This window comes from Rhineura floridana, chromosome 3 (genome assembly GCF_030035675.1).
Source record: "Rhineura floridana isolate rRhiFlo1 chromosome 3, rRhiFlo1.hap2, whole genome shotgun sequence".
In the NCBI taxonomy this organism is placed as follows: domain Eukaryota; kingdom Metazoa; phylum Chordata; class Lepidosauria; order Squamata; family Rhineuridae; genus Rhineura; species Rhineura floridana.
Window position 1 is genome coordinate 198,541,794 of NC_084482.1, and position 15,048 is coordinate 198,556,841.

General features: G+C 45.8%; 1 protein-coding gene across 1 annotated transcript in view; it reads right to left on the reverse strand.

The window, feature by feature from the left end:
• LOC133378861 (uncharacterized) overlaps nt 1–15,048 on the reverse strand; it is an 81,739-nt gene that overhangs the window by 45,079 nt on the left and 21,612 nt on the right. The window contains exons 9-14 of the mRNA XM_061613475.1: nt 13,495–13,584; nt 11,447–11,587; nt 10,401–10,498; nt 9,589–9,700; nt 4,631–4,784; nt 2,646–2,725 (exon numbers count right to left, since the gene is read on the reverse strand). Of these exons, the coding sequence (XP_061469459.1) occupies nt 2,646–2,725; nt 4,631–4,784; nt 9,589–9,700; nt 10,401–10,498; nt 11,447–11,587; nt 13,495–13,584 (675 nt within the window). The remainder of the gene's footprint in view (nt 1–2,645; nt 2,726–4,630; nt 4,785–9,588; nt 9,701–10,400; nt 10,499–11,446; nt 11,588–13,494; nt 13,585–15,048) is intronic.

Genomic DNA, 15,048 nt, shown 5'->3' on the forward strand with positions numbered 1-15,048 from the left:
AAGCAAAGAAATCCCTACTGCATTATTTGCCTTCGAGAAGCATCTTTGCTACTGCCTGCAAAGAAGCTGCTGCTGCTGCTGCTTTCTGAGGCTCTTCCAAATGCACCATCAAAGAGGCAGCAGGAAGCACCCGCTTTTAATGTTTAGTGTAAGGGTGCATACACACCATACATTTAAAGCACAAATGTTTTGCCAAAGTTTGTTAAGGTGCTTGGAATTGTAGCGCTGTGTGGGGTAAACTATAGTTCCCAGGATTCTTTGGGGGAAGTCATGTTCTTTACATTTATTGTGTGTAGGCAGCTTACGTGAAGTATTTTAGGAAATAGAATCATAGAGTTGGGAGGAGCCTATAAGGCCATCGAGTCCAACCCCCTGCTCAATGCAGGAATCCAAATTAAAGCACACCCGACAGGTGGCTTGTCTAGCTGCCTCTTGAATGCCTTCAGTGTTGAAGAGCCCACCACCTCTCCAGGTAATGGGCTCCATTGTTGTACCGTCTAACAATTGGAAAGTTTTCCCTGATGTTCAGTTGAAATCCGGCTTCCTGCAACATCTGCTGAAGTGCCCTGGACAGCTCCTTGAAAGTTCAGACAGAGCAGATTCCATTGCTCCACTGACATGAAGCCACCAGCCACCACTCCCTTACGTATACAATAACCTTCCCCTTTGCTGAGTGAATTCTTGAAGGAAGCCATGTCAGTTTCATTTCAATGAGTGATGGAGTTTCTCTAAGGTAGGGGAGGGGGAGAGAAGAAAGGCGTGGTATGTTTCATCTTGGCTTATAACATTAATACATTATTGTTCACACTATTGTTCCAGCACTGATGTCACATGGTACAAAAAAACCCCCCACTTCCCTAGTTCCCTCGTCCCTTTCAGTCCTCCTTATGCATACTGGGAATGGGGCCTGCAGAGGCAGAGAAAAGTAGTTTTAAATCAGAGCCTGGGCTGGTTTGAGGGCTCTGGACATTATGACCTCTGGTGGGTCTCCTTCTCTCTTAGTCAGCCCCCCAAGGGGGCAGACAGCAGCACACTGAACAGCCCTACGAGCAGGAACAGGACCTAGACAGAGAGTAGCCACTGTGTTTATTTCCTACAATGCCTACAATCCTACAGAGAGTGTTGCTACATTAGGATGTTATATTTTCTATTCAAAGCACTTCTTCCCATTTTACCCACTTATTTTAAATCATTATTTTATTTATTACGTGAGTTCTTCCTTCAAAATTTGCATTGAGCAATTTTGGAATAGTACACCAAATCAGAGCTATGAGGGCACACCTTAAGCAATGTGGGAGTTTTTCTTCAATAATATTTTAAATATAGTAGTAGATAGACTTTGTTCTGAGCCTTTAATAATTAGTACTTTATATAGGGCTGTATCACACTAAGTTCAACTCAGAGTTGACCCACTGAAATTAGTGGGCCTAAATTAGTCATGTCCATTAATTTCAACGGGTAACTGGACACAACTCATAGTGTTTTCTTACCTCTCTGGTGCTCAAAAGCACTGGGCATACATCACTCAGAGTGTTTCTACATGACCCGTTTATTGAGCATTCACTCTTGATTTGTTTGCAGGGAGTTTCGGCAATGTTGCGTCAAGTAAAGTGTTAATCCCTCACTTCCAGTGTATTTTCCTGTCATTTTCATTATTGCAAAAAGTCTGATATTTTGGGGAAGTGGGTTTGTTGCAACAAGACCTTCCAATCAGCTCTAATTGTGCAACCTGGATTTGCCAGTATGTGTCTGAATCCCACCCAAAAACAGCACTTCCTGCGTCCCTTTTGCACTGTCTCTAGGGCTGCTCTAGCAGTGGAATGACATGGTGTAAGCCCGAGATGGCAGAGTGGGCTGTACCACTTCAGACTGCAGGTGGAGGGGAGGGGATATAATTTTTGGTTGCTCTCCCACGTAACCAAGCTTCCTACAAGTAAATAACCACCACCACCACCTGGCACATCACAAAGAAAGGTTCTATCCCAGCCTGTTCATTGCGGCACTACTCTCCATTTGTAGAGGTGTTTTTTTAAAATACATAGAAGATCATTCCAAAATTTGACTCTCCCATCACCGCCTGTGCGTTACCATCTCAGGACTCTTCTGCCTCATTCCCACCTCCTTCTCCTGCACATGTGAACCAGACTTGTGTCTCGTGAGAAGATCTCACCACATGGACTACTACTGCAGCTCATTTGAAGATCCCTGGCAGCCCAGGGGGTGCCTGTGCCTCCTATGGCACCCACAAAAGATCTCAGTAAATGCCCCCTCAAAAATCCACAATGCACGCGAGACCGTTTGCTCTTCTTGTTTGCATTGGCTCAGTTTCTCCTACCTTGAAGGCACCCCCTTAAACCTGTCCACATTTCATTGGATGCCAGGACTGACACCTTCCTCCCATCTGTTCTTAACAGAGGAGACATAGGAAGAGTTTCTGTCTGTGAGCGAGCAGGGTGGTGGCCAATATAGGGGGCTTTTTCCCTCACTGATTGGAGAGGGGGCATGCCCACACCTGCATTTGGTCCCATCTCTTTTTTCTGCTCTTTCAGCTGTGGCAGCCATTATGCTGCATGACCCATAGCAGCCATTTTGTGCTCGGTGGGCCGAAAAGGTTAGCGGTCCTTGTGGTAGCCTGATGCACTCACCATGATCCTTGCACGTTGTGCTCCACGGCTTCTTCTTCAGGGCTCTGTTAGCACCTTCAGTGCAAGGAAGACAGATCGGCCTGCAAAGGGAGGAAAAAACTTTGCTTCTGGCTTGGAATTCGGACCACTGAAAGAAACGTAGAACAAGGCAAGCAGTGGCAACTGGTGGTTCCATGTCAGTGAGGCAATGGAATCCACTCTGGGTTTTAGTCCAATTTTTCAAGGAACTGTCCAAGGAGTTCCTTGAAAGTTCAAACTAAAACTCAGAGTGGATTCCACTGCCCCACTGACATGGAGCTACCCACTGCCATTGAGGGCAAGGGATGCTGGAAACAGCTAGCAAGGACAACAGCAAAATGGGAATAGTGGGGGGGGGGTTCCAGGTCTCTATTGCTCTTTGCCTCTCCCCATGACCACCAAAACCAGAAACATGAAAAATAGAGTCCAGTGGCCAGTTTCTGGCAGACCACTTAGCACCATTTATATTCAGGGATTCCTGCAGAGAACTCTAGACTTTAGTATGATCTAGCAACAAACGTAAGTTCTTTAAAAAAAGCATTACTCAGGATCACATCATACTAGTTAACCCTTGACAGCTCTGAGTGTTGCACTCTGGCCTTTGAAATGCAAACTGAGCAATGTAACACAGGGACTGTGCGGTAGTGGCAATGGTGGTTGTTTTCAAAGCATGGTACATTTTATTTCTAAAAGTATTTGTATACTGCCATACCATAAAATATCAGAGCTGTGTACAACATTTAAACATAAAACACCATTTAAAAAAAGCAAAAAACATAATCATTAAGATGACTGATTTTTAATGTTGTTTTTAATTATGTTTTTATTGGTTTTTATATTTTATAGTGTCTTTGTATATTGCAAGTAAGTTGCCTTGATGTATTTCTATGAAAGGTGTGGCTTATAAATACTTTAAATAAATAAATAATCAAAAATAAAAATTAAGCAGCTGCAAAGGCCTTTTGCCATAAAAAAAAAATTCTTCAAGAGACGACTAAATGTCAAAAATGAGGATGCCTCCTGAATCTCTGCTGGGAGAGCGTTGTGTTCCATATAATGGGACCCGGGACACTTGCGTATACCACACCAGATTGAAAGCCTCAGTATATCCTAGGTCATACCTTGGCCATATATTTAAAGCACTCTTACAAGACCTTAAAGGTCATGGCTCCCACCCCCCAGAATCCTGGGACCTATAGTTTGTTAAGGGCACTGACCTAAAAAGCTACAATTCCCAGCATCATTAACAAACTATACAGTTCCCAGGATTCTCCGTGACTGTTAAACTTGTATAGGAGTATTTAAAAATATATGGTGTGGATGTGACCTTAGAGGGCAACATTATCTCCTTCATTAGAGGTTTTTAAGCAGAGGCTAGATGTCCACCTATCAGGAATGCTGTAGAAGAGGGTTGGACTAGATGGCCTTCCAACTCTGACTCCTTTTCCCCCCCAAAACACATTTGTTTCAATAAGCAAAGCACAAACAAATTTACAACAGACACACAAATTTTAAAACCAGCCACAGTAGCCTCATTCTTCCCTCAACCTTTGGGCCCCTTCAGACATCCATTTTATTGCACATTCACAATGATTTGTGCTCATGATGCCATTGGGAATGTCTTACATAATCCCGCTGTCAATGCTATTTGCACATGCAAAAGGTTTTGGGGCAGTCACACTGTTTCATTTCCAATCAGCGCATATCCTGTAACTTCCTGCTGAAATCCTGTAACTTTGTATACCACAAATGTTCTGGTTCATTTTTGTCCCGATTTCACTGCACTATAGCCCTTCCAGACAGCAATAATGTGGTAGCGTTAGGGGAACATCACAGAACAACTGATAAAGGAGAATGAATCCACCACTAATATCGTGTCAAGAACATGTTGCAGAAGGCACCGACAATAAAACACAAGTCTGGATGGGCCCTTTGTTTTTCTGTCTGGCCCTGATAAGGCACGTTACCTGATTCTCCCACCAAACTGCACAGGTCTTTCCAGTTCGAGTAGGGAGAGATCATAGTCGTAAAATTCCTGGATGCCCTGGGCCACCTTAGCTCGAACATTGAACAATTCATGGTCAATCCGTCTCTTTACTTGCATTCTGGTCTCTCCTCCTGCTAGGGAGAGAAGATTGAAACCTTCTCAGGATCCACTCTCACCGCTAACTATTCCTTTGTTTTCATGAACAAGCCAGTCAGGCTACATTTCTTATAGACATCAATTTTGTGTGGATACCTATTTGGACATCTGGAGGGCTTATATTAACTTACATGTTTAAGCTAAAATGGATGTTGTTATTGTATCCTTAATGTGAGCTGATGGTATTATGATTATGACTATTTCTTCTTTCCTTCATGTTTTTAATTCTTTTTTTCCTCTTTGTTAAATTTGCAAATAAAAAAAGAACCCAGTGATCCCAGCTACTACCTTTCCTGAATAATCAGAGCACGTGAGAGGGCAGAAGTGGAGAAGGTTCCAGGAGCCCAGTTTGCCATTGGGAGACCCTCTACCTCTTGTAGGGTAGAACATGGCAGGCCTGGACAACCTGTAGCCCTTGGACTAATCTCATGCGAGTGACAAGGAGGGGGGCAAACAGAGGGAAAGGGAGTGGCAAGGGGGGAGAGAGGGATTAAAAAACAAAGGGGCAGCAGAGAGAAAGAAGTGGCCATGCGCACCTTTGCCTCTGGCCTGTCTACTTTTGACTCCAGCTCCGCTCACTGCCAGTATGTGGCCCCTGGCAGATTAACTCTGAGGGAATGCAGCCCCAAAAGAAAAAAAAGGTTGCCAAACTTGCTCTATAGAGAAGACATAGATTTATAACAGCCCTGGATTTGAAGGTACGGCTGTCAACAAGCAGAGTCCAGCTCTCGTCTCCCCCTCCCCTGGCATTTCCCTTTTATGTTATGGTATGTTAGCGTTTATTTCTAGGCCGCCTTTCGGCCAAAAAGGCCCCCAAGGCAGCTCACACACAAATTGAAAAACAAATACACATCAAAACAACACAATCTACAAGAATTCAAACCAACAAAATTATAACATTTCTAAAAAGCAACAACAACTAAAAACAAAAAGCGTCATCATCTTGGTGAAGGACAATCCTCAGAAAAATGTCACTAAGAGCAGGGGGCAAAGCAGCAATACATCTCAGTCTGCAGCTTATGGTGCTGTAATAAATAATTGCAGCACTTTGGAAGCAGTCTGTCTGTCTTTTTCAGAGAGAACTTTGAGCTCTGGACCACTCTGATCCAATCCAGAGCTTCCTCACTACGATCTGGATGTGGATGCATCAGCCCAATTCAGTTCAGGATACGGCCAGATTGGTTGCACTGTACTACTACTAGTTGCCATACCTTACTAAAACAACAGAGCAATCAATGGGACTTTCTTCTAGGTAACTGGTGAAGTTTAGACTTATGGCTCCGATCCTTCCCTGCAGGGGTGGTGGACAGATTAAGATGGTCCGCCCCCGGAGCCTAATGGAATCCACTGGATTCCTGAATGCCCTGGGGGAGTTCCCAGTAGATAGAGCAGGTGACCCTGTTAAAGCCCTTGTCACACTGTGGAACAGTGAGGAGCATCGGGCTCTTGACACGGTTGCCCCCAAGTGCCCTCTCCAGCACTGTGGAACCCGGCTTGCACCTTGGTACACCAGTGAGCTAAGGGCAATGAAACAGGCTGGACAATGGCTAGAGCACAAGTGGCGAAAGACATGCTGTGAGGCTGATTGGGCACAAGTAAAACATCATAACCGTGCCTACTGTGTGGCGGTGAGGGCGGCAGAGAAGGCCCACTTTTCTGCCTCCATCACATCCTCAAGTAGCCGTCCGGTGGAGCTTTTCCGTATTGTCAGGAGTCTGTTGACATCAACTCCAGGAAATGGAGTCTTAGACCCTTCGGAGGCCCACTGTGAATTGTTTGGAAGGCACTTTGAGGGTAAAGTTGCTTGCCTCCGTAGCAGTCTTGATGCCCCATCCACATCTACTGTGGTCCCCAATGAGGTGTCCAGTGCAACTTCTGCTGCAACTTCTTGGGAACGGTTTCACCTGATGCGGCCTGATGATGTAGACAAGGTGCTTGCAATGGTGTGGCCAGCAACGTGTCCTCTCGACCCTTGCCCATCTTGGCTTATTAAAGCTTGCCAAGGGGGTCTGACCGAGTGGATCCAGGGTGTGGTCAACGCATCACTGCGAGAGGGAGTGGTTTCAACTGCCTTGAAAGAGGCAGTGATCCAATCACTCCAGAAAAAGCCCACCCTGGACCCATTGGTTTGTGACAACTACCAACCGGTTGCAAATACCCCCTTCTTAGGGAAGATGATTGAGAGGGTTGTGGCGCAGCAACTGCAAGTACTCTTGGATGAAACAGATTATCTTGACCCATCCCAGTCTGGGTTCAGGCCTGGTTATGGGACTGAATTGGACTTGGTCACCCTGATGGATGACCTTTATCGGGAGAAGGACAGGGGGAGTGCGACCCTGTTATTCTTACTTGATCTCTCAGCAGCTTTTGATACCATTGACCATGGTATCCTTCTGGGCCGATTTGGTGAGATGGGTACTGGAGGCACTGTTTTACAATGGTTCCGATCCTATCTCCAGGGTCGTTCTCAGAGAATAGTATTGGGTGACTGTCTTTCGGCCCCCTGGCAGCTGTGCTGAGGGGTGCTGCAGGGTACCATCTTGTCCCCCATGCTGTTTAACATCTATATGAAGCCCTTGGGAGCAGTCATCAGAAGTTTTGGGGCGAGGTGTCTACAGTATGCTGTTGATACCCAGCTCTATTTCTCTGTCACATCTGAATCAGGAGAGGCCGTGCAAGCCCTGGATCGTTGCCTGGACTCGGTGGTGGGCTGGATGAGGGCCAGTAAACTGAGTCTGAATCCTAGCAAGACGGAGGCACTGTGGGTTGGTGGTTCCCGAGTTCGGATAATTGGTCAGTTGCCTGCTTTGGACGGGGTCGTACTCGCTCTGAAAGAGCAGGTCCGTAGCCTGGCGGTGCTCCTGGATCAATCTTTGTCGCGAGAGGCCCAGGTGACCTCCGTGGCTAGGAGTGCCTTTTACCAGCTTTGGCTGGTGAGACAGCTGCGGCCGTTTCTGGACCGGGATAGCCTGACCACTGTTGTCCACACACTGGTAACCTCTAGGCTGGATTTCTGTAATGCGCTCTATGTGGGGCTGCACTTGAGGTTGATGCGGAAGCTGCAGCTGGTGCAAAGTGCGGCGGCGAGACTGCTCACTGGAGCAGGGTATCGCCAGCATGTCACCCTGCTGCTGAAAGAATTGCACTGGCTGCCCATTTGCTACCGGGCCAGGTTCAAGGTTCTCGTTTTAGCGTACAAAGCCCTATACAGCTCAGGACCAGGATATCTGAAAGACCGTCTTACCCTTTACATACCCAGTCGATCACTGCGCTCTGCAGGTGAGGGCCTCCTGCAGATACCATCTTATCAGGAGGTTCGTTCTGCACAATATAGGAAACGGACCTTTAGTATGGCAGCACCTACCCTGTGGAACTCCCTCCCTTTGAATATTAGGCAGGCGCCATCTCTGCTATCTTTTCGGCGCCTTTTGAAGACTTTCCTCTTTCAACAAGCCTTTTAAGTTGAGACCTATCCCAGTCTGCATCTGTGTCAGAATTGTTTAATATGTTTTTAATAATGTTTTTAACCCTTTTTAAAAGTTTTTAAAAAAATGTTTTTAATGCTGTTTTGTTTTTAATGTATTTTAAGATCTGTTTTTATGATGTTTTAAAGTGCTTTAGTGCTTTGTTTGCCGCCCTGGGCTCCTGCTGGGAGGAAGGGCGGGATACAAATTGAATAAAATAAATAAATAAAAAAATAAAAATAAAGTGGTTATCCAACTACACCCAAAGCATGTGTAACTGGAACAATCACATATCCTTTCTCTGTTTGCCTCTGCCATTACTTCCCTCCCCTTCCTCTAATGGTTCCCCTGTGCTGAATTTTAGATTGAAAGCTCCTTGAGGCAGAGACCTGTCCTCTTGCATTTGTAAAGCACCCTGAAAGCTGACAGTCATATATATCATTCATACATATGCACCTAGTGCCAGCTTTGTTTTTTAATTCTATTTCCAGCTAATTGTGGAAAATCAGTGCTGTAAAGAGCTCTATTGGGGAAGCAACCTTACCCTCAGGCTGAGCCTTGCTTCTTTTTGAACAAGCCAAGGGTCAGTTCTTGCCATACAAGGCCAGCCAATGACATTTCACTGACTGCAACAGGAGAGCAAATGGCACTCCTTCCCCTGCAAAGTCAAAGTATATAGCCATAGTACCCAAAGCTGGTGAAGTTATTTTGACACCTGAGACAGACAAATGCCTCTCCTCCTCCTTGACAGAAAAAAGTACGATAACAAGTAAAAATAAATTAAATACAATTTGCTACTCTTTCACATCATCCAAAATCAGCTGTCTGAAGTGGCTATTTCACTGTGCCCAATGGCAGGACCAGCCCTGTTATAACTCCACTAGAATTAAGCACAATTAAAGAATGAGGGATGAGACTGCTGGGACCATCAAGGGACAAGTTTTTCCACCTGCCTTGCCCCACCCCTCTGCCTGGGCCTTATCAGGAGGAGCTGCAGACTGAGGGGTACTGCTGCTGGGATGAGACTGTGCTGGGACCATCAAGGGGCACGCTTTTCCACCTGCCTTGCCCCCTCACCCCTGCTGTTAGTGACATTTCTCTGGGGACTGTCCTTTACCAGGAAGATGAATGTGTTTGGTTAGCTGTTGTTGCTTTTTAGAAATGCTAGGATTTTGTTAGTCTGATCTTTTGTAAATTGTATTGTTTTTATATGTATTTTGCATTTGTGTTTTTTATTTGTGCGTAAGCCGCCCTGGGGGCTTTTTTGGCCAAAAGGCGGCCTAGAAATAAAACATAAAAAAAAAAATCTGCATCTTACCCAGAATAACGGTCCAGCTGGATGTATCATTTAATTTGATGAAGCAGTGAGCAGATGTTAGAACCCATGTCTTTGAAACCAAGGCACCCCGGCAAGAAGGTTCTGTCAGCGACTGCAATAAAGAATGGCTAAACTGAATTCAATGTAGGGCTAACATCCCAGGATTATGTTATAGGTAGGCCATGGGTGGGGGACCTTTTCAGCTCAAGGGCCACGTTCCTTTTTAGGTAACCTTCCAAGAGCCACATGCCAGTTGAGCGGAGTCAGAGGCTGAACTGGCCCGTGCAATTAATGTACATTTTACCTTTCTACACACAGTCATACGCCCTTCTCTATCCTCTATCGAGACAGTCAAGAGGCATTATCAGAATGCCCTGGGCTCCTTTGGAAGGGAAAGTTATCAATTTAATAAATATTATTATTCAAGGATACATTAGACCTGCGAAGCAGGGCTAGTGTGGCCTGTGGAGAGCATCAAGGGCCAGTTAGTAGGGTTGCCAGGTTCAGGGCCTGAGACTGATCCTGTATCTTTAGGAGAAGAGAAAGTCAGCCAAGTGCAGGTGTTCTTGCAACATTGTGATGGGAAAAACCACAAGGTGGAATTCTCCCTTCCCCCTGCACAACTTTTAAAGACACAGAAGACCTCTGGGAGGCTGGGCCTGGCAACCCTACCAGTTAGTGAGGCCTGGAAGGCTGCATTTGGCTTCCAGGCCAGAGGTCCCCCATCCATGCCCTAGGCCTCTGGAAGCTTAGGGACGTGGGATGAACAGTATCATACTGGCATGGGGTGGGGGAGAGCAGCCTCTGCTCACTTTGTACTGGAGCAGCACGTGCCATGGGCTCTTCTGATCCCATCTGGCACTGTCTGAGTTGTTTGCCAAGCCACATATATCATCAAGATCTCTGGGATCTGAGAGTATTGGAAACAAAACAAAAACAAGACAGTCATTTTCAACATGGTCATGTCATTTTCTTATTCTGCTTTTTCAGACCTTCTCATAGAAACATAGGAAGCTCCTTATACTGACCATTGGTTCATCTAATTCAGTGTTGCCTACACACTGATTGGCAGTGGCGGCTCTGAAAGATTTCAGGCTGGAGCTATTTCTCAAACCTACCTGGAGATTCCAGGGACTGAACCTGGGACCTGTACCATATAAACCTTGTGCTTCCCCATAATCTTCTATAATCCCCCCACTGTACCAGCATGTGTATCTTGCACCCAAAGAACCCCATTGCTAAGGCTTGGTGGGACATCCCAAATGTAGGGACATGCCTTCAGCTAGAAATGGGTTGCTGTGATTAGCTTTTGTACGTGGGGAATTACAGGAATCAGTCAGTGTGTACAGAGAATGGTGATACTAAGCATGCACATAGCACATTTTGAGCATTTCAAAAACAACACATCATATAGATGAGGGAAAGGGGAGGGACTTCTTCCATCAGTGCCCATCCCACCTGTCTGCTTCAGAGGGAGAGACGGCACAGTGATGTAACACACCATTGGCTCCTCCCCTCCCAGAACTGCCTTCATGAGCAGCCTTTATACCTGTCTAAATTTAGAGCGATGAGTGTTGCCTGCAATTCAGGAATACAGAAGTTGGTCATTTTTGGATTAGAGGGGATGAAGTCCCTTTGTTCTATACCAGGAGGAGAATGCGTTCTTTAGATTTGGAAGCTGAGAAGGACACATCTGATGTTCTTCAGTAAGAGGCCCAAAAAGTAAGAACTGAGGTTTGCTGTTGGCTTTGGAAACTAGTTGGAACATTGGGTATACCCATCTGACATAATGTGCTCCCCGCTCTACCCTCCTCTCATGCTGACCCCATCTTTGTTGCATGCAGGAGAACATACACACCCAGAACATCTTCAAAGGCCTTCTTCAATTCCTTTGCAGTTTTCATTTTGAAGGCGTGTCTCTCGCCTGGCTTTTTGGATGCTATCTCATTCATGGCATCCCAGTCCACATCAAGGCTTCCAACACCAAAAGCATAAATATCTGTAACAAAAAAGACAGGAAATGTCTCACTGGACAACCTGGAAGTGAAACTCAAAATCCCGTCACCTGTGGTCTTTAACCCTCAACAATTCATGCAACCAGCCAAGAGTTGTGAGGGCAAATCAACCTGATGCACTAAAAGCATTCTGAAATAGGAATGTGCCAACTAGCTTTCCAGGCGTTGTTAAACCTGGGCGTCAAGCAGTGGTGCAGTTAGGTAATTTTAGACTCTGGACTGAATGGTCTTACTCTTCCCCCACCCCACCACCAATCTTTAGATAGTAATGGGTATCACTTCCCTTACTTCAAATTGTGGCAAGCCAAACTCTGCTGCATTTGGGGGCCCTCTTGATCATTCTGCTGAGTGAGATCCCTGGGCATCTGCCCCAAAGTCCTATAATTAAAGCCCCACCACTGGTATCAACAAGCTTCCTTGCTGGGGAAATTCCACAGAACAAGGAACATTCTACTAGTGCTTCCTAAGCTGTGTTCTGAGGAAACCTGGACTATTATCAGGCTAAGGGGAAGTAAACTTTCCTGAAAATGTGCCAGCCATGACTGATTTTTCCCTCACAGTACGTAGGACACTGTTCTGCACATATGCACATCCCATTCACGAGAGACAATGGAGTAGTCTAACAGGCCAGGCCAATAAGCTGTGCGAGGTGTTGTGTGCGAACAACAACATCTCCTAAAATGCCCTGCCATGAGCAAGGATGCCATGACGACAGATACTCAGTGTGGTACATAGGAAGCTGCCTTCAGCTGAGGATATTTTTCCTGACAGGTGGAGGAATGTGTATTTTTGGATTCAAATATAGTCGTTTTAGGTGTATTCGTTATGTTGAATTACTTCTGTAATCAGTGACTGCGTACACACCATGCATTTATAGCACATTTAAAGTACATTCCCTGCTCCAAGAAACCTGGGAACTGTAGTTTACCCTTCACAGAGCTATAATTCCCAGCATCCTTAACAAACTACAATTGGACATTGTGCGCACAGCAAGTATTTACAAGTATGGAGTGCTGCTGTTCAGGATTCCAACCATTCCTCCCCCCCCTCCCCAATGGTAAGTCAGCATTTCATGACCACTGAGCATATTCCATCCTTGTTAAACTGTCCCCCACCCATCCAGGTTTCCCTCCCCTAAAGATCTCTGTGCTGTTGTTTTTTATTGTTCACTGTCGATTTGTTTGTTGTTAATTAAATACAGTAGGGCCCCGCTTTTTGGCGTTCCGCTAATACGGCGGCTTTCAATTAGAGTAAGGCCCCACTCATATGGTGTTTGTTCAGCTTTTACAGCGTTTTTCGGGCGTCAGGCACCATTTTATTGATGGAGTCCCGCTTTTCAGCAGGTTTTGCTTATAGGCAGAGGTCTGGAACGTAACCGGCCGTATGAGTGGGGCCCTACTGTACATGTTTCATGCGTTGCTAGCAGTACTGCTTTTTAAAAATAAATTCTACTGATGTGAGCTTATTATAGCACCTTTTTCTTTTGGAGAGTTAAGACAAAACTAACCATTGATCCATCCAGCTCTGTATCACCCAGTGATTGGCAGCAGTTCTCAAGGATTTCTGACAGGAGTCTTTCCCAGCCCAGTCTAGAAATGTTAGGAACTGAACTTTTGGGCATTTTTTATGCAAATCATGTGCCCTACCCACTCAGCTAAGGCTCTTCCCCAGATGTCCCCTGGAAGTAGAAAGTTAGACAACCCCTGCATTGTAGGAAAGGCCCAGCTCCCCCCCCCAGGACACTTCCCTTAGATTTGGGATTCAGAACAAGGCCTCACCTTGCTGATCTCAGTGAGCAGCTGGGTTCGTATCGGGAAGGTTGATTTCCTGAGCCAGGTTGGACGTCATCCTTATAGCAATCACTCAAGTAAAGCAGGTTTATATGACTTACCCAGGTAGTCTTTTCTGTTTCCACTCACATGCAAGAAGTCTTCTATACTGTGTATTGCCTGTTTGGGAGAACCTCCCATATTGGACTTCCCTAAGAGGACAACCAAATAATATAAACAAAATCAGGCAGCAATTCCCAAGCTACATGCTGGAGCGCACTAGTGTGCCATGAGAAATAATGGAAAGTTCTTGTATGCTCCAACTGAAGCTATGGACTGTATTTAACTAACTTCTTGTGCTAGTGGAAGCCAGTGCAAGGACTCTGCCTAGGGCAATGGGACGTCCCCCCCTTCCTCCCTCCCATGCCCTTCCCAAATCTGCTCTAGAGGGTAGGGAGAACTCCCTCCAGAACAGCGCACAGGGGGAAGAGGGGGAAGATAATCCCATCAGGCGAGCAGAACTGCTTGTGCTGAGAGATGGAGGGCATGAGAGATGTAGTTCCCCCAAAGGCACTACTCTGAATACATAGGCAACCCAAGAGGATGGAGGAGGGGTATTGCTCCTGGGCAGCATGAATGCAGAGGATGGTGAAGCTGGCCTTTAGATATGCTACAGACGTAGGTGCAAGAAGTTTTAGGATGACTTTGCCATGTTGGAATACAACAGCCTTCCACAACCGGTGCTCTCCAGATGTTTTGGACTGCAACTCCCATCAACCCCAACCAGTGTATACGTGTGTGTGTGTGAGAGAGAGTGAAAGAGTGCACACACACGTTCGCGCATGTATCTGAGAGAAACTTCTCTCTGTTCATTTTATCGGTGTCATGCCTGTTTTTTGTACACTTCTGTCATGTCTCCACTTTTAATCACCTGTTTTCTAACTTAAAGAGAGCCTAACATTGTAACCTTTCCTTGTACAGGAGTTGCTCCAGCATCTTGAACAGTTTGGTTGCCTTACTACCCACAGATGGGAAAGCTCTCCAAAGGTCAGCTCAGGTTTACTTGGAAATGACCTAAGATCTTCCACACACAAAAACTGGAAGAGCTAAAGTAGTTTTTCTGGGAAAAATTGATGGACCCAGAAAAAATGATCTGCCCATCTCTGCAGCCATCCCATGTTCTCCAGTGCTATCCCTCCTCCAACTCCCATCCCTCAACACACTCCCTCCCTTTCCTTGAAGCTGGGTGGCAGCAAGAATAGCAGCAGAAAAAGGGGAGATTCCCTCCTCTCTGTTGCCTTATTCTGGTAGACAATAGCAAACTGAGAGATGGGGGATATGGGAGATGTAGTTCTCCCAAAGGCTTCTGAAGTTGCAGGAACTGTTGGGCGAATTACAACTCCTTCCTCAAAACCACTCTGGCATGCTGGCTAACACAGCATTAAGGTGTGGGGGACCATGGGAAATGCAGTTCTCCCAAGGAAAGTTAAAAACCCTTCTTCTCACAACTTGCCTTCTACTTCTGTTCCTGCTGGTGAATTAAAGTAATGAAATACTATTTTGAATGGTAGTGGTGGAGACAGGTGGGAGGAAGGTGGGAACTTTGGGGATTTGCCTCTCATTTTGATGCAGGCTGCACAAGCCACCAAAATTCTGTTTCCAAGTCCAAGTTCAGA